Consider the following 24579-nt stretch of genomic DNA (forward strand, 5'->3'; position numbering starts at 1 on the left):
CATATTTTCTCTAGTTTTTCTCTATTCTAGAAAGTCAGCTTCTGAGGGACACATGAAGTGCATTTGACAGGATAGTTAGTGCCAGTATGAGCCATTTTAAACGGAGAGAAAAAAAACAAAAAAAAAAACACAGAGGAAAACATTTTCTTACTGCTTCACATAAGGAGAGAGAAGATACACAAGTAATAGGTTAAGTGTCAACTTATAGACCACTTGTGCTACATCACATCCATTTCATATTAATGTAGCCATAACTACCAAAGAAACATCTGTACAAAGAATAAATTCCAAACAATGCAGAAATAAGTTATGTCTACCTTTTCTGATAAATATTGCTCATAAACTCCAAATGCAGCTGCTCTTAATAGACCCTTGGTTTGATTAGTCTGATGTTTTCCATCTTTCTGCCGGCTTTGAAGTACCTCCAGCTGTTGCTGTGCCGTAACCCTGTATCCTTCTACTGTCATCCAGAAAAACAGATGTGCTTGGCCACCAGTCTGCTGCATGTAATCTACAGAAAACAGCCACCACACAACCACAGTTATTGTTGTGCATCTCAGAGTAAGAATTCTCTATGATGTTAACCACATGGAACTCCAGGATCTGGTTATACATCTGGAATACTTGTCATCTAAACTCAAAAAATAAGAAGTACTGTATACATATCAGTGATAATCGGTAAACAGAATTGGAAGCAAAGTCTAGGAACTAAGCACCAAATCCTAAAACGCACATGTAAAAAGTGAATCCATCATTACTGTCTGGATGTAACGGGTTTGTACAGCATGATAAAAGTTGAGAGGAAGTTCAAATTGGAATTCTAACAAATCATGTGCATCTACAGCATCAAAAGGACTATCATCACCACCAAGACTGATCAATATTCTTAATAATGACCATCAGCAGCCCAATTAATTCACAGAATACAATCAAGCATTAGAAAGTATTAAAAATCAGTTATACAACTGTAATCCATCTCTCAATGTCTTGATTATATGATAAGCCTAAAATAGTACACGAATTACTGCTGTATTTTAGCTTCTCAAATAGACAACCTTCAGTACCCTTGTAATTCCCTAAACTTCAATCTAACATCTATAGTCATTAGTTCCACAAGCTTCAGTGAGACCGGCAAAAGACTAACAATTGCAAGAAGTTTCAGAGTCATTCCAATTATAAACCTCTAAGCAATTCTTGCAATGTTTCTGTTCTAAACAGAACAAACCTGTTACGTGACAGACCAAGACACATTGCAAGGAGAGTCTTAGAGTATTGAAACAAGCTTAATACAAGTTTTTGGAAGTACTGAGTATGGTGTTCTGAACAGTTAATTATGGACTGATTTGCAAAAAAGTTTTGGTTCCCTCTGGGAAGGGGCCTATACACACTTAGCTCTCAATAGACACCTATATTCAGTGTTTTCAAGTGTACAATCCTGTGAGTTAGCATATTCTTTATAAATAAAAAAGATCAGATAAATTAACACTTACCCATAAAAAATTGTAGTGCAACATTGTCTACCAGAATATGGTCCAGAGGGACTGTGCAAAGTTTTCCAAAGTTTGCTGCCAGTTTCACAGTATCTATTTCCTGTAAGACACAGTGCAGTGTGTTCACAGGTGTTATTTTTTTAAATCACCTTTTAAAACTTCTGCTTACCACAAAGCAGACGTAATAAAAAAATATTTTACATTCTAGATAATAAAGAAGCCTCTCAATGGTTAGTTATTTTCACAATCACTAATAAGTGAAGATCTAGATCATAAGGTCATGGTCGCATAACTGTTTGTCTTCAACATAGATGATTTCTGCTGCATGGGAAGCTGGCTTTTAACACTGCTGTTCATGTAATACTATACAGGTCAAATTAATCCCAAATGCCTCACCAACTGTGATAGTAGCATGAAAATGAATTATAAGGATGAATGAATTTCAGAATTTGATGGGGTGCAGATCACCACAACTTAAATTCATCTCTGCCCAACTTTCTTCTGTTAATATGACATTTCTTGGTACCTTTATCAACAAGAAAAGAGATCTCTGACAAAGAATAAGCTTGAGGCACACCAGGTATGCAGCGGAGCAGCAAAACAGAACTGAATCTAGGTGTATAAATACAAAGATGCTTTGCATTTGTGTAACATTTTGGTTTAACTTGTGTATTGAGAAGGTAATAATAGTTTTAAGATGTACTGACATATCTGAAGTGCTAAAGACAGAATTGAAAAAACTCCAAACATCTGAACCTTTAGAAATTCTTTCCACACTTAAACCAACAAATATAAGACTGACTTCACTTGTATATGTATTCCTCTAACTGCATACTTCAAGTTGTGTTTCAAAATGCAAGAATTAAAAAGCTAGACCAAACTAGTTAGCCGTTTGCAACTTCACTCTTTTGGAACTTAAAAAAAAAAATAATTCTAAAACACTTACTTTTCCTGACTGCAACCTCTGAATTCTTGAATCACATACTTTAATAACATATAATAAACTGTTTATTTGATTTTTAATAGTGTTGATATCTGAAAGCAAAAACAAAGAGGATTAAGCAATGCAGATAAGCAAATAAACTCTTCTTCTGAAATGTTCTAAAAGTATCATTCAAAAAGGGACATACCACATACAAAACACATCAGCTTTGTACAGGAGGGTTTTTTTCCCCCCCATTTAAATACCTTACTGACAGAAGTGAACAGGAAAAAAAATATTTTTCTCTTTCCTTTTTCAGATTAACTGTTAATTGACCACCCATTAATACCTAAAGTATTACTGAAATTCAGAACCACCAGCCAGGCAAGTTTCAATTCAGTAGAAGTATACATACCTAACCAATTAGTCTATATTTTTTTTTAAAAAAACACACATATGAAGACTACAGTTTTAACACATCACTTATAAATTATTTATTTTTAAAATAACAAAAGACTTCATACCATGCTGCATCAGAATTTTTATTTTCTAAAGTTTTGGAATATTCTTTGGAGATCACGCTGGTAAATGCATTTCATATTTTGTAAAACAACACAGCACTAACCATCTCCCGCTGTATCTAGAGATCGAAGATACTGCAGTTCTTCACTTGCTTTATCTTTCACTGCTTCCAACTCTCCAATATTATCACTTAATTTAATAATATTCATAAAGGCCTCATAGTTACAGTTGGAATCACGAATCTGAAACAGAAAGTTTTACAGTGTGACTAATGCAAAACAGGTAAAAGCACATGACCTGATTTTTCACAAATGAATTATTTGTGCAACATTTTGGAAACACTTTGATGTTTCTAAACCTTCCTTTCAATACCAAAATTTTACATGGACCAAGAAAGAGGATCCATGAACACCGTCAAAACCTATTTCAGACTGACATTTTCTGTTTTCAAGAAGTATAAAGACACATGGGAAGTGTGTCAACCTCCTTAATGAAGACCTTATCCAAAAGCCAATCAAACTCCTGCTATTACCCATCTCCTTAGCTAAGTAGGCAGAAACTGGTGAGACCACTGAACTGGTTTCAGCTTTGCCAAGGTCTCCTGCAAGCATACATTCTTCCAATGTAATGGCTTCTCAAGATACAGAATCACTAAAAGAATTAAAGCATTCTCCAATGTAACCATAACCTACTGGGCGAAAAAAAAAAAATAGGAAGTGACTGAATTAATTTCCTCTCTGAAAACCTAATTCAGATACCCTTGTAAATACAATTAAGCTATTTCAATATATACTCTTTTCCCAGTATTGGCACAGGGTGAACCTGCTCTAGAGACTCAAAGGAATTTGTGAAAGTGACAAAAGCCTGCTGTGCTGCTGAGATCACTGGAAACTGTGTTGTGAACCCAGCACAGAGATCAGGGGAAGGTTGGCAGCTTTACAGCATGTGCACGCAGGTGAAGTGGGTTGAGTTCTAGCGATGGCCGTCTTTACCATCTCAAACCAAAAAAGTCACTTCACCCACATCCTTCATAAACGCTCGCTTTCAGATGGAAATGTAATACTTGGTCTGTACCGCAGAAGTGCACTGACATGAGCTGCATGAGCAAAGACAACGAGAAAAGTGTAAACCTCTGACCAAAGTTAATAGAAAATCTTCCTACAAATCTGCTTTTAAAAAAGTAATAGTAGCAGCAACACTTGAACTTCAAACATTTTGTAAATATGTGAATTTCACAGTGAGGAGACAAGTTTGAAATAACTTATAATTTTATATTGAAGCTTTACATTTTATTGCAAGAGAATTACTATCAAACTAAGGCGTGCCTAGGAACATGGAATTAAGCTTCTCATTTTCAGAAATCAAGCTTTTTTCTTCAAATCTGATTTTATGTCAAAGGTTCCAAAAGGAACCAGAATTTGAGTCATCTCTACTTCTGTCTCTAATTTCTGCAACAATTCTCATTTCATAAGACTTGTATTAAGTTTTTGAAAGCGTTTGTTCTTCCTTATCTTTCCCCCAGCACATTTACTTCCTCATCTCAGAAAGCAATTACGAAGATTAATATTTGGGACATCACCATCATAACAGAAAGCTTTATAAAAACCACAGAATGCTATCTTTGGATGCAGCCGGGGGCAGTGCTCAGTAAATAAAGAATGAGGCCAAGTTACAAATAAAGAACATGCGTAGGAGGAAAGGGGAAACAAAAATTGAAACGCTTGGTCCATATGAGCAGCAGTATTTTTCATGTTAAAGTTAGGTCCTGTAAGAAAAGCAGCGTGCAAACTTTTACAGAAGTGGAAATGGCTGGAGTAAAGGAAATACTGTACATGTACACTCGAATTTATTCCGTATGTAAGAATTTTTACTGTGAACTCTGAGGGTGTTTTCAACGTAGTACTTGAATGCACACTCTAAGACTAAAATATATGGATAAATGTAGAGAGAACATGGGGAAAGAAAAATTAAAACTTGACTCATGACCTACAAACAATAATAAACCATAAGTTTCAACTTGCATTGCAAAAAAAATACAAGTAAAATTAATTAAAGTGTGAATATTCTATTTATTTTAGTTTTACTATACGTATTTGTTTAAAGGTTTGTTGGGGTTTTTTGCAGGTGCATTAGAGAGATATGGAAGTAAAGATTCTGTTTCTTCCCATTCAGTTAAATTATTAAGGGTTACAGCAAATATCCCTAAAAACCCCCACCCTGAAATTCCTTAGCAGAGGCAAAAAAAAAAAAAAAAAAAAAAAAAAAAAAAAAAGTCTTATTACTTGTCATTCTGGAGGCCTCTTAAGCTTTAAAGGACACACTGAAAAAAGAGAGTCAATGAAAAGTCTTCCAAGGTTACTGCCATACTTCCTGAACAGCTAAGTAAAACAGTCAGAGGACTCAACTTTACACTTTGCCATACATCTGTCAGTCAGCCTACTTTTGCCAAACCGCAACGCAGAGCACATATAATACAGATAGAATATGTGTGTGTGTGTGTTTATGTATGTGTGTGTGTGTATATACATAAAAAATTTAGTATAGCAGCCGTAAGTTTACTATCTCTGGCAATATGTCCACCGGTAACTTTTCTACCAGGTATCTGTCTGCTATGATTACAGGAAACACAAGTAAAGCTTTATATGAACATATTCAGGAATTATCTCTCATTTTAAACATTATAAATCTTACCATCCATATGACATACTGATTAATATAATCAGGATCACTGAGCTGGTTTATTAATGGAAGAAGAATTCCTCGGGAGAGGATTTCCTGCAAAAAAATATAATAAATCATTTTTATATGTTTATTCATAAAGCTAATATAATTGCAACAATTTAGAAATCATTGTTTAGAGGCTAAACAAAAAAATGTTTAACTACAGGAGGGAAGAAAAAAAAAAAAAATCAACAGGCACTAGCACATTCCCTTCCCAATTAACGTTAGAAGATGTTAATATCTCAAGAAAAACAACACCCATTTTATCAGGCTTTTCTCATGTTGCTAGAGCAAAAAGAAACTTCAAAAATGTTTCACACAAACTGTTCTCTGCTATTAAATACTTTTCAAGATTGTAGTGCATTTAAAATAACCTAATATTAAATTAGATCAATTTCACAAAATAAAATAAGAGCAGCTCAGATCTGAAATTTATGATGGCATTAAAACAAAGAATTGGGATGGCCTTTAGAGTCTGTACTTACCCTGACGAAGTATCGCATGATCTTGTTCTGGAAGTCTCCAGGAGGTAGCAATATATACAGTAAAACCTCACATAGATCCCTTAGGAATCCTAGGGAGGAGAAAAAACAAAAACAAAAAAAACGCTTAGCACAATTTTATATTACTTCCCATTTTACCTGATGTCATAAAAACTAACAGATAAATCCAAAAAATGAAATTCAAATATATATTCTTATAGTCCAAACATCACTGTAACACCTTTCAGACCAAAAATACGCAGCACTGACGTAAACCTGAGACAGATCTAGAGTCTCAAAACCAAGAAAAAAGAAAGCCAAATTCCAAGAACCAAAAAAACTAATTCCAACGTATTTTCCTTATTTAACACATACAGGGCTTTCTTCCCCTCCTTCACACTTTGTCCAAAAAGATAAAACTGATTTTTTTTAATGAAGGCTATGGAGTAGTGGTAAGAAAGGCAGATCTAACAAAAGAATCAGTAAAAATTTGCAAAGCCATCCCCTGGCTCCCAGAAAACATATTTCTACTTTAAAATTCTTGCAATGAAAAGAGGAATAACTAAATACGTACATAGTTATAGTATAGCTTTGAAAATCACGTGCTAAGATTTCAGTATATTTCATATTGTTAACACAATTGTTAGTATTTTAATTTAGACTGCTATACTAAAATCACTTCAGAAGATAATACTGACAGACCTTCTTCATCTTTGGGAGAAGTGCAGACTAGATCACGACAGACTTCTTTTTCCATTTCAACTTCAACCTCAAAGAATGTATCTACAAGGTCCTCAGCTTGGTCTATACAAAAGAAAATAAAAAGAAACATACTTTTTTTGTAAAGATCAGAACCTTGAGAGTAAATTTGAATTATAAAATAAAGATAACTATATTTCACATATCTAGATACCTGCCCACTCAAATCCAAAAAAACCCCAACCTTATTTAAATCATTATGTTACCTTTCATCTGATCACCTTTCTCTGCTATTCTTTGCTGAGCTTTTCTGAAAACTCGAAGATGAGTGCCAAAGTCATCAACAAGTCGTGTAGTGAAATAAGGCTGCCAGTCTGTTTCCTTTGACCTACCAGAAAAGAACCGCCATGAAAAGTAATTATTTTATCCTAAATACAAAGAGCAATAATAAATTTCTACTTCTTCATCCCTGCCAATAGCCATACTGATAGTAAACATTGAAAAGCAAAGAAATAAGTCTCCTAATCACCTATTCACTGAAAACAAATAAAATGTTGAAAAAACACCACTGTAACAACACATTAATATTTATGCTTTATAGACTTTAAGGTCAACACTAATATCTGGAAATAGTGTTCCGATTCATGATATTGACAAATATCTGTGAAAAACACTGATATAAACAGCCTATGAACACCTACAACCTAAAACTAAAATACACTCCAGATCTTTTCCAGCCATACTTTCTATCATTTCAGAAGGCTCCAAACCAAAACAATTTTCTTCTGAATTTGTAGTATAAGCATGAATGAGAAAACGCACATTTCATTTGAAACTACAGCAACATAATATCATCAACAACTGATTTCACAGCTTGTATGAGAAGTAGATAGTGCGACTCTCCAGTAGCGTACGTAGATTTGCATCAGAAAACTGTCACTGTTAGATTTGCATAAAACCATTTCATTAGTGGCATGAAACAGATGCAGAGAGATTCTTGTGATGGCCTTACTAGCAAAACTGAAAAGGCACTTCTGAGTTATAGGTTTAACAAGCTAGATGTTAGTGATGGCTTTTACTCTGCATTAAGTACTCCACTACCTGAATTCTGTCAGATATCTACTTTGTTATAGCAGAATCCTTCTACAACACTTCCTTTTCTGTGTTTATTCTCTCACCTGCTCTTTCTTCCCTCAAAATGGGAGAAAGAGATAAGGAACTCTGGAAGAGGGGGAAGCCTACTGCAAGATCTAGATGTGGAAATAAGAAGTAGAGCTGTCTCAAAAGGCAGTCAACCAAAACCATCAACCAAAACTATCAATAATCCAGATCCACCATCGGCACAGTCAGCAAATCATACAAAAAACACTAGGTGGCAGCCCTACATCAGTCTTCCAAACGTGCAGCTCTCAAGGAAAAAAAAAATAGCTCACTGTACTCATTCTCTCCAGAAGCTCACAGGATATATGAAATTAGAGATCACGGTACTAATCTAAGACTTCTACAGCTATATCCAGCTACATTCATGATAAATACACTAGATCATTTAATAATAACAAACAACCGCAGCTCCCTGTGAAACTGATTTGATTTGTACAGAAGAACACAACTGCACAAGAGTGGTAGCTATTTTTGAAGAGCCGGAGTACTGTAGGAAAAAAATAAATTTGCTATAACTTGGCTTGCTTTGACACAAACTCAGTGCTTGATATTGTTTAATGAAGTAATTTTGCCAAATAGACAAAAACACTGAAGTTGGGTAGCCAGGTCCATTTCACATAAGCACAGGATTGCTTGCTGTAACATACAGCTATATTTAGCCTAGTGTTCACTATTTCCAACGCCGTTTCCTAGGATTTCCATTATTTCACACTCAATAAGATTTTATTGTAATGAATTTTTCCTAGCATTAAACCTAGCCCTCCATCTTTGGTGTTTCTTGCCAGCAAAGCACGCTGGCCTACATTTTCAAGTCAACAGAGGGAGGAGATAACACCACCTCAAAATTGCTAAGTTTTGTATTGTATTTAGGTGACCCACAACCCCTTCTGAAGAGAAAACAGGTAACAGTCAGCACAGTGGGATGAATACCTGAAATCATTACTTAACAAAGAAGCAGATGGATATAAAGGCGTGCGGTAGCTGGGATGAGAAATAAGATGATCCCTAATTTCCCAAATTCCCTGACTTACTCCTACTTGATTAGCCAACAGCAGAAAAGACATAGGACAATCAGCAAACTAGCCATTTGTTCTGAATCAAACCTATTTTTAAAAAAGATTTACACATGTGTCACATTATTTCATTCCCCAGATAACCATTCCTTAAAAAAAAAAAAACCCTCACTGTTCTTACATATTGAAGAGCAATACCACTTTTAAAAATTATCTGAGCTGATACAGATATTTGAATTAAAAGCTTTCAAATTGACTCACCTTGGAAACAGCCCTACTGCTTATATGAAAACAAACCTGCATATAAAAAGGTGATGATTTATGCAACTCAATGCTTAAGTTGCAGAAAAAAAAATATAAAATCTATTCGGCAACATTAGACGTTAATCTGAATTTTGAAGAGGCCATTTTGCAAAAGACCATGACTACAAACGTTAACTCCACTCATTCCTTAAGAGATCAGCAAAGGCTGTAGTTCTTAGATTATTCTTTCTGTAAACATGCACTGAACTATGCCAACAGATAAACTTAATCATTTATCTACTACCACACAACCCACAAAGGTATTTGTCCACTTGCTTAGGCAGTGTATTGATGTAAATACAAATAATCTTACCTGGCAGAAAACTGAACAAGTGCATACTGAAGAGCCTGCCTGATTTCCAGAAGAAATGATTCATCATCACTTAGCGTGTAATACCAATACTGCACATAGTCTCTCAGGGAAAACTGGATTACCTGAAATTGGAAAGTAAAAAATAAAGATAAACTAATGAATGAAACACAGCAAAATATAAAATAGCTTTTTGTGGATGATAATGCAACAGCAGTTATCTTAAAAGGTTAACATAATGAACCATACTCCCCTACCATTATGCAATATCCTGGCCCACCCTCGGTGTTTTTTCACTTACCACTCTCAAATACGATAAAATTTCTCAACCTCTATTTGTCTCTTAAGTCCTTAGATATTACATAGTCAACACATGCAAAAATAAAAGTAGGTTAAATAGTCCTGGTTAGAACTTACCTGTTGCAAAGGCTCATCAATTATATTCGCACCTGTCAGTCTTCTGTCAATCTTAATAGGTCTGGCTTCACGTTTCATTTCTTCTATGCACTTGAAAGAGATTAGGAAATGTAACTTTGTAGGTTTTAACTATAATTAAAAATCAGCTCCACTGTTTATAATATATGTATCCTTCCAGTAACAACTTTATACAACATTTCCCCTATTATTATGATTTATAGAGTAGATAAGATATAATCATAGAATCACAGAATGGTTTGGGTTGGAAGGGAGCACTAAAGGTCATCTAGTCCAACCCACTCTACAATGGGCTGGGTATCTTCAACTACATCAGGTTGCTCAGAGCCCTGTCCAGCCTGAACTTGAACGTTTCCAGGGATGGGACATACAGAACCTCTCTGGGCAACAATAATATCTGTATTTTTCATTATATAGTAAATAGTGGTGAGGAATTAATCTGAAAACCTACTTCTTGCTTACTGTAAAGGAGCAGGTTTGCTAAAATACTTGATCAGAAGGAAGTAAACAGTTATAAAAGGAGGGAGGGGGGACACACGACAGCAGCACAAGATAGTTTGCGGGTAAGACCCCAGTTCCACACTTGATTATGAATTTCCTATGCGACCTCAGGCAGGTAACTATTGTGGTTTTTTTTTCCTCTACGCTTCTTTATCCATCTTAGTTTATTCTATATGTCAGAAGAGAAATTACTTTTTGTACCATCACTACTTGACAGATGAATCTTTAAAAAGTAATTGATAAGGGGGTAAAAAAATATTTTATAGAAGGACTCGCAGCTCAGAGCAGTTAACTCCAACGATGACTTCATCAGAGCTGACTTTTGGCCAATGACATACTGAAAAAGAACACCCGTTACCAGTGCTTCTCCGAGTGAACTAATACAGTGTCTTTGTACAAACTTAACTTGAAATCTGCAATAAACCTCTTTATTTTCACATAAATAACAATCCAACAACCTACACCACTGTTCAAAAAAATCAGGTTATTTTATTCTTCGATCAAGAAAGTGATGACTGTATTGTAAAGATAGAAGAACTAACAAAAACCATGAATGAAAACAATTATAACCGCGTGGTCCAGTGTTTCTATTCTACGTGGCTCTCCCTAAGTATCTCTCATTCAAACCAGTTAACAGTGAATGGCAGGGAAATACCCGATGCCAGAAAACAATTCTCCTCCTACTTAAACAACTCTGTAACACAACAAAAAGGTATTTTGTTGCAAAATTCTGTATACTTTTTAACTTTCAAGACAAGGGAACAGTTCAATGCTACTTGAATACGAATAAAATTGATTTACATTCAAACAATACTACAGCTACATAGGAATGAATTTGCAAAATATTTTTTGTCTCGACGGTGTCAAAAATACAAAAAAAAATACAGAATGGAATGATTAAATATTTTTACTAAGCACAGCACAATTCAAATTGCCAAACAAAATTGTTAAAAGAGAGTTTTGAAGTTTGAGGACTACATGCATAAAACCACATTTGGAAAACAGAGAAGAAAAAGCAGCAGCAAAAAAAGCAGCAGACAGAAGAAGCAGAAAGGGATACAGAGAGAATATGCAAGGTTATGTGGTAAAAATCTGAATGTTCATCGGCTCATAGGTTTCAGGTTTGGGTCTGGACTTCAGGAAGTCATCCTGTCCAACCTCCTGCTCAAAGCAGAGCCAACTATGGGGTTAGACCATTCTTTCATATTTTTTTCCCTAGTGAAATATTTATGTACATGCAGTGACTGAGTAGACTTCATACTTTTTCTTCGCTGCACTAACAGATGTTTTTGAAGTCCTTTTTTGAAACTACGCTAGTTAACTTAAAGATGAAAAACGCCTTATTTGGACTGTGCTGCTATTTCCCAAATCACATATTTGCGGTCACAGGCTTTCATGAATGGACAAGACACGGGATTTACAAATCTGCATCTAATCCATAACATAGTATATGACGAACTGACTCAAAATAAAGACTCAGGGACAAGTCAGGGATCAAATATGCAACTAGCACTTAGAACAGTGATAACAACTTACAGTAATTTGACAATATTGTATCCAGCCTACAGAAACTCCCTGTCTTTTGCATGAAGCATGAGACGTCAATCATGATAACAACTGGACATTCCACATTTCTGGTAAAATTGGACAGAATCTATAATTTTTATGGAAAGTGGCATTCCAGTTCACAGTTCAGAAGGCTCTAAACTTGCCTTTTACTCAACATTATTTTAATACAAACCTGCAGGCAATTGTGTATCTTACAGAGACAGTACATTATGACATCAAGTACATTCCTGAGTTATATAGAAGGCTTGCAAAATAATAATCTTTATGTATGTAAACAAAAAAATATAGCAGAAAGGTAAATAATTTTCCAAACTTACATATATTTCTCCCTAATATTGAAGCATTCATCATATATTTGCTAATAAGTATAGTAAGTGACAACTAAGGAAACTGATCTGCACTAAATCCTTTGTTGGAGCTGGTACATTCTACACATTATTTCCACCCACAATCTTGGTGCCCTGAATTATAACTTATTTTTTTAAAATCAAGCATTTGAATATTCATCTTTAGCCTAAAAAAAAAATAATCCACAAACAAACAAAAAGCCCTCAAAACAATCAATAACACTCTGACTGCCCTTGGGGAAAAGAGTTTCTTAAACAGAACATATTCTCAAAATACAGTATCACAAATTCAATTTATACTTGGTTCACAAAAGAAGCATAACCCATGCACTTGCCACTTGAACGAATACTAATTGTTCAAGACCACTTAGGGCCACAATGGTTTTAAACATGAAAACAATTTCGAGTTAAAAACATTACTTTCCAATAAGGATAAGTCAGCAGAAATTTAATACAGAAATTGCAAATAGGAATCCCAAGCAAACCACACATTTGGTTTTGGTTAGGACTCGTCTCTTCTTGCACTGCTACTGAAAAGCTCAGCTAAACTAGCTAATGCTCTTTTAATACAGTGGCAAAAAAGAAATACAAAACACTATTGTAGAAGGCAAACAGATTTTAGTTGATGAACAACTTCAAACAACATTTGGTAAGCCAGCTAAAAATAAACACTTTCATACTCAAAACTTAAATCCAGAGGTTAGTCTAAGACAGGTCAGTTGAGAAAAGTAATGTGTCAATAATCCACACTCAAACCAGAAGTCAAACTATGGAATTTTTAAGGGTTACACAATAAAAACCCCCAACACTTTATTCTTTTATAAGGCAACCAGAGCATACATATGCACTGAGCTCAAAGAAGTAACATGAATGTAGAAGTTTCAGCAATGTAGAGGAAATTTAAAAGACAGAAAAACTTCTTGTAAATATGCTCTCAAAACATGAGACATAAGCAACACTCCACAATCCATATCATACAGAATCACAGAACGGTAGGGGTTGGAAGGGACCTCTGGAGATCACATAGTCCAACCCCCCTGCCAGAGCAGGGTCACCGAGAGCAGGCTGCACAGGAACGCGTCCAGGTGGGTTTGAATGTCTCCAGAGACAGAGACTCCACCACCTCCTTGGGCGGCCTGTTCCAGTGCTCTGCCACCCTCAAAGTAAAGAAGTTCATATAAGCACTAAAGTCTGCATAGCACTAAGAACTTTAGTCTCCTAAAATGAGGTTTCATTAACAGAACAGAATCATTAGTTCATTGCTGATTTGCCCTTTTTCAACCTTAAACTTTGTATTTTTCATTTGGTCCAATGACGTTACTTTATGGTTTACAATATACTGAAGTTCCTGCTTTATCTCAACAGATTCAAAGACTTAAGGGAAAAGGTCACTTACGAGTCACAAAAAAAAGTTTTGTGATTAGAAAACATACCGCTGAATCACGAAATATGTTTATTTCTATATGCTGCTGATAAGAAAGTTGAACCACTCTCCCTGCTTTCACAGATAACATGAAGTGTGACCTTACAGCTAAGAAAGGACAGGATGTTTCAGTCAAAACAGCTGTAAGATTAAATATAACATAACTAGTAATCTTTGGGTTAAAGTGTTTTCTCTATTCTGATGAGTGCAAACTGATTAGGCCAAGATATTTCTAAACTTCTGAGCTGCCAAAATGTATCAGTTCATAAACCAGAAATTCCTATAAATTCTACCTCTTGGCTATTAAGAATTTATTCTGTACTAAACAGATGCAGACTTATCCAATTAGGAATCCTGAATTTAGGTCCATCAACCAAAATGATGTGTCTGTTAACAATTAAGAAAAAAAAAAAAAAAAAAAAGAAGAGCACTGAAAAGGGGATCCCACTGCTGCTCCATATTTCTATATACATTTCCAAGATTTTCACTTGGTCTTAAAGACAATCAAAGACAGCAACTTCTACATCCCTGAAGTACTGTAAATCTAGACTTCATAACAGCTCAATCTTAATTAGGCAAGCAACTTTCTGACCACAATCAAAAGAATCACAACTGGAGAGACCAGTGAAGGAGACTGGAGATCCAGTGAAGGAAGAATCCTAAATAGTTGTGACAATTGTGCAAGAAAAAGCATGAAGGAGCTACCATTCCCCCCCAAAAAAAACCCCAATACACATAAGCAGTGTAGAAAGGAACGGTTTAGTAAGTCCCTCACAGACAGTATTAGCCAGTTATATCCTACTCATTTCTTATAATGAAGCCAGAAACAATACTTGAAACAAACTTTCCATAAATGCTTAAAAAGCTTGTATTTCAAAAAGGAAGTGTCTTGCACTTCACTTGCACATTGCAGCTGACTAAAAATATAAAAGCGGGCTTTTTTACTTTGGGAAAAGGGACAATTCTTAGATTAAAAGTGATTATTAGTGTTACTCTAATTTTCAAAGTTATAAAATATGATCTAGAAGTTGAGACCAGTAAACTCTCCTTACCTTAGGGATCCCAACTGATGTACAAGGAAGAAACGAATGATCACACTGCTCAAGGTATTTTTCTGAGTTGCTTTTTCCAAATAAAAGAGTAACCACAAACCCCCTAAAATAGAAAAAGAAAGACCAGCTAGAACAAGTCATCTTTTTCCCCCCCGCTCTAGAAAATATTTTACAAGTTATAAAAATGACAATATATGAAAGTTCTCACTGTTTACTCTTGTGGTGCTCTTTCAGAGTGTAGCACGCTGCTCAAGATAACTGACACAGTAGTAAGTATAAAATTTCACAGTCTTGTATTATAAGTCTTGATACACTCTTATCACATAGCAGACCTATATAGCAGAGTCTATACTACACAGCCCTGCTGCATGAGGTGAACCTGTGTCAGTATGTTATCTATGACCACAAATATCAGTACATGGAAAGAGGGGACATAAGCTGCTCTGGTTGTATTTATATAAACATTCTTTTACTTCAACACTATGAAGAAATAGATACATTTAGACCATTGCATTGTGGCATAAGACACAAAAACACAGACCAAGAAGAAACTGATGTGTATTAAGTGTAGTAAGCAACTACTGACTATACATTTAAACAAGCAGTAAGAAAATTTTCAACTGGGACCTTATTTTAAGCTGTAAAAGAAAAAAAAATAAATAAATAAACCAACAAAAAAAGAAACCCCAAACAAAACCCCAAAACCAAAAAAACCCAAAAAAAAACCCACAAAAAACCAAACCAGCAGTCCTGCCAGGCTGCATAAGAACAGAGTCGAGAAAAAAAACTCAACACTAGGTGTTTGGTTTTGGGGTGCTGTGAGGTTTTTGGGTTTTTTTTTTTGCTTTGTGTTTTGTTTTTAATTAATTCATCATGTAAAATCTAAATAAATGCACTCCTGGACCATTTAGAATGTTAGATCACAAATTCATTACCTTCTTCCCTCACAATTCTACAATGACACTTAAATTATGACTTATAGTTAAGCAGGACAGGAGTTAATTTTATTATTGTTTTCTTTATGATATAATGAAGGCATAAGGGGAAAAAGCAACCATTACAAAAACTTCAACCTTGCTACAACAGCAGTAATTTATTTACAGCTTATGACACTAGGGCACAAAAACACATAAACATAAAGCTGGTTTTACTAAGAAAAAAATGAAAACCTAGAGGCTGTGCCAATTATAGCATAACCAAAGTATGTAGTCTTTGAAAAGTCAAGCATAAAAAAAATAAATGAGCATATGAAGTTACTGCTGTTCAGACTAGCCTTGGAATGGCTAAACACGCATAGTTTCTAACCCAAATTTCAAACCGTTCAGTTTAAAGGCCAGGTGACCAACATTTGTGACCAGAGGAACTCACAAAGTTATTGCAGGCTTGAAACGTGCTGAAATAATACATTCTATTAATATAGATTGCTGTTGACATGTGATATTCTTACTTATAGGATCAGAATAAAATTCCTAACCAAGGTAAAATACGCCATTTGAAGGTTTTAATTCCCGAACTGTGAACCTTTCTTTTTAAGTACTCTAGAGGCTCAGTAACTCAAAAGCAGGGAGGTGGTTATTATCAGTAGCGTGATAATGCATAAGAAAGTTTCACTTGATACTCTGATTCTCTTACAGTTATCTGTCTGCCAAACACGTGTACTTTCTACATCTGAGGACAAAAAATAAAAGCAGGTCTAATTGCTCTTCTGCTCCAGATATTTCCAGACAGCTTTAAAATCATAATACCAATGGTGCTAGTATCATTATAATTCAGTTCAAGGACAAAAACTTGCTTAGAAAAATCTCAATATTAGTTTAATATGCTTAAAATAATATGCTTAAAAGTTAACTGATGTTTTGGTTTGGGGAAGGGGGGGGTATTTTGTTGGGGGTGTTTATTTATTATAAGGTTCGGATTTTCTTTTTATTATCTACCACTTTTCTATTAGAAACCCCAGTCATCTTTTAAAGAAAGCAGCATACTCAAAATGCCTTTTTATTGGACAAAAATCAGTTTTAACTTCAAGCATGTATGAGCAACCTGGGGGGAGATGGGGTAAGGAGGACAGAGATCCTTCTTTTTTTTATTCAAAAGGATTGAAGCCTTGGAAATAACTACCTATGTATTATATATCTGTTGTCTCTCAAATGTTACGACATTTCTAAAGTTAATGATTTATTAAAAAAAATAATAATCATAGATTCATAGAATGGTTCGGGTTGGAAGGGACCTTAAAGATCATCTAGTTCCAACCCCCTGCCCTGGGCAGGGACACCTCCCACTAGACCAGGCTGCTCAGAGCCCCATCCAGCCTGGCCTTGAACACTTCCAGGGATGGGGCATCCACAACTTCCCTGGGCAACCTGTTCCAGTGTCTCACTGCCCACAGAGTAAAGAATTTTTTTCTAATATCTTATCTGAATCTACCCTCTTTCAGTTTAAAACTGTTACCTCTCGTCCTATCGCTCCACTCCCTCTTAAAGAGTCCCTCCCCATCCTTCCTGTGGGCCCCCTTTAGGTACTGGAAGGCTGCTATAAGGTCTCCCCAGAGCCTTCTCTGCTCCAGGCTGAGCAACCCCAGCTCTCTCAGCCTGTCTTCATAGGACAGGTGCTCCAGCCCTCTGATCATCTTCATGGCCCTCCTCTGGACTTGCTCCAATAGATCCATGTTTTTCTTACAGTAAGGGGCCCAGAGCTAGACGCAAGACTACTATGCTACCAAAATAGTTTAAGTATATGCTCATTTTCTTAGATACCTCTAAGTACTTTCATTTTGAAGCTAGAAATGTTAGGAGCTTCTGCCTCTATAGCAGAAATTAACATATTTTATTCCCTAATTTAAAATCTTGTGTGCATTAGAGAGGTATACGTAGCCTGACCATTCAGCACAAATGCTCCTCTAATTCAGAATATTTAATGCAGTAAATGAGAAATCATTTTAGTCTTTTGTCTATATGAATAGAACAGAAAAAGGAAAAGATTGTATTTTGCTTAAATTTTTGTTGCTAAATTTTCCCAAAGATTATTGGGAGACCAGTTTTTCACAGGGAGAGATTAACAACAGAACAAAGGTGACAGAAGGAAAAATAAAGTCCACAGATTTATCTTTTTCCCCAATCAAGTCTGAAAAACAACAGCCTCAACTGAATGCTTTGTGAAAGTCAAAAAGCAGCTTCAGAACCATTCCTGATTTGGTTAGCAGTTAGAATCATCGGTGTAGGCAGCCAGTCACATATATATGGATGTGACTAAGTATCAATGATTATGTTTTTTGACGACAGAGCAAATTCCTTTAAATGGCAAAGCAATTGAAGGTCCAAGAAATTTCAATTCTCATAACATCAGAACTATAATGATGTTGGCAGAGCCACAATTGACATTATTTTTATTTTACTTCCTTAGGATTGAAAGGGGGAAGGTGAGAAAGTAAGGTAAGAAATGTACATGGTACAAAGGAAAGGCAGACAGTAAGACAGGCGCAGCACTCAGGTTAAAGGTTTTGCACCGATACTTGAAGCAAAAAATATTTCATGAAAATTAACACTTTCTCTTGGCTACACAGGTTAAAGAAACAACATCTATCTTTTGCCTCCTGCTTTTGCTGGAAAGAGCTCAGTTCCCTAACTGATGAGTTACCAGATCCTGAATTGAAGAGGGATGTACTACAAAACAAAAAAAAGCTAACATTTTATAAATCAGTCTTGAAACAAAACAAAATTAAACAGAGACAACTTTTGATTTAAAGTTTTATTAATACACACAAATGGTTTCAGTATCCTTCCATGAACACAACAATACACTTACTACAAGCTATCTGTGTAAGAGGAAACTCACAGTTAAGAGCAAATCAAAAAGAAATAATTAGATAGCACATAACAGAAGTGAAATTGTACAAACAGATTAATTATGTTGATACAGCTATGGCATCAACATTGTTTTCCTTCACAACTCACTGGCCTATACTTTACTAGGGGTGCAACCAGCTATGAGTCAACATTTTATTTTGTAGAACTGCAAAAGGCGACAGAAGTGAACTCTCAGCTACTGGAAGTCAGAAACTATTGATACAGGCCACTGGTTTTTGAGCAAGTATAAAAAGTTAGAAAACTGCATGCCAAACTTGATAAGAACTCCAAGTTTCAACATGAAGTTCTACCACAAAAATCCATGTCCAAAATTGTTATTTTGCTCCAGATAAGGGTACAGTAAGTATTAAGGAAACTACTATAATCATGAACCAAAATAATTTTTTTTCTTAATTTATATAAATGATGTTAGGATATATAATTGCTAATCTAAAGTGAAGCAGCTACTTCATAACATTAATTTCTGTTGGTTTCCAAGAGAAAAGGACCAAGTATTTTGCGTAACTTCACAGGAATAAATTCAAAAAGAAAAAGCAGGCAAGAATAATTTACACATAAATCTATTTGACCTAGTTAGCACTCACAGATCTGTATGCTGAATGTTAAAATTAAAGTAGGTGTGTCACTGAAAAAGATTAACAGTGTAAAAAAGGGCCAGATCACAGCCTTAGCCAAGAAGACGTGTATATTAAAGTAATGAAATAATGACATTCTACTGGAAGGGCTGAGACTTCGTATCTATCTCCATAAGTAAACACATAATAGGAAGATGGGATACAAATTCTGCTTTAACAGATACACCACCACAAGATTAATTTATTCTTAAGATCAACGTTCACTGACTACCTATGAAAATGAAACAAAGCAGCAAAAGAATCACAGCAAAGAGATATCAGAGCTGACTTGAGCGTGAGTGAGCGTGGCAAACCGTGGCTGACTTCAGACGTGCCCCATGAGAGACTGCTTTGACTGACAGCTTTGAAAAGCCAAACAACTGAAACTGAGCAAGAAGAAAGGATAAGCTTCTAAGAAATTATTATACCTCACATTATTTTTCATACTGCAAATACTAAGGAAGTGTTAATACAAAACAGTAAGTGGATGAACTCTTGCCCTTTGGACGACCTTTTCGCCTTCTGCCCTGAACAAACAGACAGCAAAATATGCCATTTAAACATGTATCGAGACTCAGCACGACAAAAGCACTTACTTAAAAGTTAGTTTTACTTCAACTAAATCCTTGCTCTAATAGACTGACTGATTCCTCAGAGATGGAATTCCAAGTTTAATACAGCTGAAGCCCGAGCACATCAGCTCTAATTCTAGCCACTAAACTCTTGTTACTTTTTTTTTTTTTTTTGAGACTTACAGGAATATACATACTGTACTGTATCCAATAAGAAGGTTAAAAGTGTGTTTCAAAAGAAGGGAAAAAATTAAATAATATTAAAGATAGCCGAACCACCCCATTATAAGTCAAGCACATCTTGGAGAGTTTAGAAATGTTACTGTCCTGCAGGTTAGTCTTATGAGTGAGAGGAAGGAGGAATATCCCACTAATAAATTTACACTTGGCATTAAAAATAAAAGTTGTAATGGCTACAAGGCAGACATCATAATATACAATGTAATAATGGTGCTAAAGACTACAAAAACCATCATCTGTTTGCTCCCTTCCTGTCTATAGATAAAATATGAAATGCATGCAACTGCCGAACTGATCTACTCGTTCAAGATGTAGCATCATTTCCACACACCTCATGAATGAAGTACCTTAGGCAGGGAAATGAGACAGTGATAAAGAAAGGGGACATAATTACTTATAAAGAAGTACCTGGGAAAAGAACTTACATTGTAATAGGAAGTATGAACTGCAGTTAACATTGGTTTTGTGTGAGTATTCATCCTCCAAAACCTGTTATAAATAGCTACTTTTTTTTTTTTTTTAGTATCAGAAATCTTTTTCTTTTGCCTGGGCAAAAGTAGTATAAGGACCATTCAACACCCAAAAAAAAATTACTTTTGATAAAACTAAGATTTCAAGAAAAAAAAACTGGGCTTATAAAGAGCTGCTCAAATGTGGAAATATGCACTACACAGAAGTCACTTCAGATTTTCAGAGCAAACTATTTGCTAATATACACATTAAAATTTTACTTGCATAGTAAATTATACAAAACACAAAGTAGTATACTTACCCACCCACAAAGCAGAGGATATAAAATGCAAAGTAAAATATAGCGAAGGGTCCAAAAGTTACTAGAAAAAGCACAACGCCAAGACTTCCCCATCCCCATATGGAAAGACTGGTCTGTAAACAAGAACACATGGAAGAGGGATAATTAATATGACATCCGTACAACTTTAAGTCTCTAAAGCAATATTTGTAGTTTCTACAAAGCTTGGTATATTTTAACTAGATAAGAAATAAGCTTTGCTTGATGAAATAAAAGTTATCTTTATTTTTTAAAAGCCTATTGCTATCAAGTTATATTGCGGGCTGGTAGTCCAGTTTAACTAATATTAGAGCACTTTTCTTTCAAATATTGTTAGTCATCTCCCACTTCAGATACAACTATAACCCTCTGAAGTATCATTTCTTTTTCTTCTCTATTCTCATTTTGTTGTTTCTTGAGATCCCCTTTTCCCCCCCGGCCGTGAAATTCTCCACTACTTCCAAGAAAAATGCAGGCTTTGTAACAGAAGAGGGAGAGGTGAATACAAGCTCATTTTACACAACTGAACATATAATTCTCCACAGCCAACCACCACTATGTGTCCTTTTCTCCAGGCAAGTCACACATGGGTCAGCAAGTACACCAAATATTTGGTACAAGTTTACCATTACTCTTTCCTTAAAATAAAAGAAAGGGAAACTTAAGGAACCAGTTACTGTATCTAACAATTTTTATCACAGAAATCAAGAGCATTCAAACAGTTGTCCAATATACCTAAATACAATTCTGTTTTAAAAATCAGGAAATTTAATATATATTTAATAAAAAAAAAAAAGAGGGAGAGATCACAGATGAGCATTTTGTCCACGCAGGCATTATCGCATTCCTAGAAGAGACCTGGCTTAGCAGGCAGGACGGACACTTCGGCAGTGGGGGGAGACAAAGATTGTTTGGGAAGCCCACAGTGCAGCTGAAGTCAGCCACAAGAGCATCATCAGTGGGGCTGGTGGGATTTTGGGGCCGATTGCTCACCTAACACAGCAGGCAGAACTAACTGCACCTGCGCTAGCAGATTCACCAGGAGTACAAAAAGAGCAGCTAGATTCAGGTTATTATGTCAATGTAAGTTACAGTATAAATGCATTCATATACACATACACACTTGACCTAGCTCTCTAGATAGATGTGTGTATGTACGTATATATACATATATGCGGGATGATCTAAAAAGCAAGGCAGTGAAAACCTATCTGAACTGAGCTACAATAGTTTTGGACCTTCACAATACTGCAATGCGGTCAACGAAGACGATACAAACTTAATTCAATCTAGTCTCTAGTTCAATATGGAAAATATGTTTCAGTCAAGTCCCAAGAGTGTGAAACCGATGATGACAAGTATTTATAGGCCACCAAAACTGTTCCAGCTCTAAGGTTATCAACTTTGCTTTTTTTGTTGTCTAATTTACACCTTTCCTGCCAGTGATCAAATGACACCCTGATGGGAACTCAGACAACTGCTATGTCAACAAGTAACACTAAGAAAGTATTTAAATAAACCCGTCTTGCAGTTTGACATTTAGAAAACAAGCAGAGATTGAACACCATATTTGCAAAGAGCCCTTTTTTAGCTTTTAATATGGAGGACAGGAGAAGCTTGCTTACAGCTCCTATTTCTCTACAAGGACTATTTAGATTTGATCTTTCCACCTTAGGCATGGGATTCATAAAAATCAACTTCTTGGCAAAGAAGCTTTTAAAATCCTATAAAACATGAAAAATAATATAAAACAAGGCTCCTACATAAAGCAGCTTCATTTCTTTTCTGAGAGCAAGACATCAGACTGCCCAAAAGCAAAATCATAGCTCTAAGGAGAGACTGTTTCATAGACGTAAATTGTAATCATCAGAATAATTTAATTCTTCCTAATTTATTATAAGTTTAATGGAACATTGAAATGAAATTCTATTTTCTTCCTCGTTAAAGTTTCATAGCAAGAGACGGAGAAGCTATACTGGCTTTTTTCATGGTGTTTGAGGCTGGAAAAAATTACACTCTTCTGCATATTTATATGTTCAATTAAAGTGCTGCAATTCAAAAACTGGATTGCAAGTGATTCAATTCTCTTTAAGCTGAAAGAGTGCTTTATTAGATGATATGAACCATACGATCCACACATCTAAAATGCTGAAGATCAGTGCCACAATAAATAAATAAAAATTTGTCCACAGCTGAGTGTGATTTTGTTGACTCATAATAAGTAAATACAGTAGATAAACTGTCTGGGGGGGTGGGGATGAGAGAGAAGGACAGGGACACCAATCTTAAAAAAACTGGCAAATATAACAATTAACTAAAAAAGACATGAGCTCTCATTATACGTTTACATTTCAATACACAAAGAAGATTCCTCGTACTCACCCTCAGAAATACATTTTATCACTTCTGCAGGGCACTACAAGCAACAGGAAGATATGTATGCAGAAGATAACATTTAATCGTGGGGGGTTTTTGTCAGAAAAATCAGTACGCTTAATGGCATTATTCAAAAAAGTTTAAGTTCTAAATATGGGATAAGCAGTCCAAATGACTTAACAAAACTTAATTAAACTAGATAGCAGGATGCGTATTCAGAGTTGGATGAATGCATAATTAACAAAGAAAGTTCTATAACTCCAATAGATAGAACAGCGACCTTTTGTCCTATGCTCTAGTTTTGCAATTTAGCATATGGCTAGAGAGATTCAAATCTCATTTGGTATTTTAATAGGATTTCTTAAAACTCGCACAACTTGGTACACTGCAGTAAGTACAACAGATACTGGCCCAATTCTTGTACACTTTAGATGGGTGGTTTATAGTCTTATGGATTTTGAGACATTCAAAGGGATCTAATCATCAGCATGGTTCCATTTAGGCTGACTGCAAATAAAATTTCCCGGAACTTCACACTTCTTAAAAGGACTTCAGCAGTATGACTCCCAGACAAAACCATAAACTTTGTTTATAAAGTTCCTTTACCGTGTCAAAAATCAATTATTAAAAGGAAAAAAAAAAAGTCCAACTGTTACATAAGTTTAAGGCTATGCAGCTGGTCAGTACTGTGGAACTAGCTTAAGTACTTAAATCTGAACCTCACTACTTACAAGTTAGTTTTACTTTATTTTTAGAATAGTCACAGATTTACTCAAGCTCTTCCTAGCCTTACTAAAGTTAACTGGCAGGAGTGAATGCTCTTGACAGAAAGAACAAGCCAGTCTTCTGCAGAGATGGTATAATGCTGGCATTTAAGTAGCAACTACCCAGACCCTTTAAAAGAAGCTGACATGCCCTATGCTGGGAGGGCAAACTTCCAAACTGAACTGCCATAGTACTATTACCGAATTTCAAGTAACTAGGGACAGTAACCTAAATGCTAAAGGAGGAATATAGGCCTTAATCCTGTGGTGGGCATGTATGGGTACATACTGTATGCATACACACACATATGAAAGATCTTTACTCCAGATCAACCACCATTCTACCTCATCATTTTGTCCACTTTTGCTTACCATCACTACAGACACCATACGTTAGTCCCACCATC

At 35.5% G+C, this 24579-nt stretch overlaps 1 protein-coding gene across 5 annotated transcripts in view; it reads right to left on the minus strand.

The window, feature by feature from the left end:
• SNX13 (sorting nexin 13) overlaps positions 1-24579 on the minus strand; it is a 70021-nt gene that overhangs the window by 25836 nt on the left and 19606 nt on the right. For all 5 annotated transcript variants that reach the window (XM_074574804.1, XM_074574801.1, XM_074574803.1 and 2 more), the window contains exons 2-13: positions 21015-21127; positions 14951-15053; positions 10041-10130; positions 9627-9748; positions 7103-7224; positions 6840-6941; positions 6141-6229; positions 5626-5709; positions 3038-3176; positions 2437-2525; positions 1491-1590; positions 318-511 (exon numbers count right to left, since the gene is read on the minus strand). In XM_074574804.1, the coding sequence (XP_074430905.1) occupies positions 318-511; positions 1491-1590; positions 2437-2525; positions 3038-3176; positions 5626-5709; positions 6141-6229; positions 6840-6941; positions 7103-7224; positions 9627-9748; positions 10041-10130; positions 14951-15053; positions 21015-21127 (1347 nt within the window). The remainder of the gene's footprint in view (positions 1-317; positions 512-1490; positions 1591-2436; positions 2526-3037; positions 3177-5625; positions 5710-6140; positions 6230-6839; positions 6942-7102; positions 7225-9626; positions 9749-10040; positions 10131-14950; positions 15054-21014; positions 21128-24579) is intronic.

Source organism: Larus michahellis, chromosome 2 (genome assembly GCF_964199755.1).
Source record: "Larus michahellis chromosome 2, bLarMic1.1, whole genome shotgun sequence".
Classification (NCBI taxonomy): Eukaryota; Metazoa; Chordata; class Aves; order Charadriiformes; family Laridae; genus Larus; species Larus michahellis.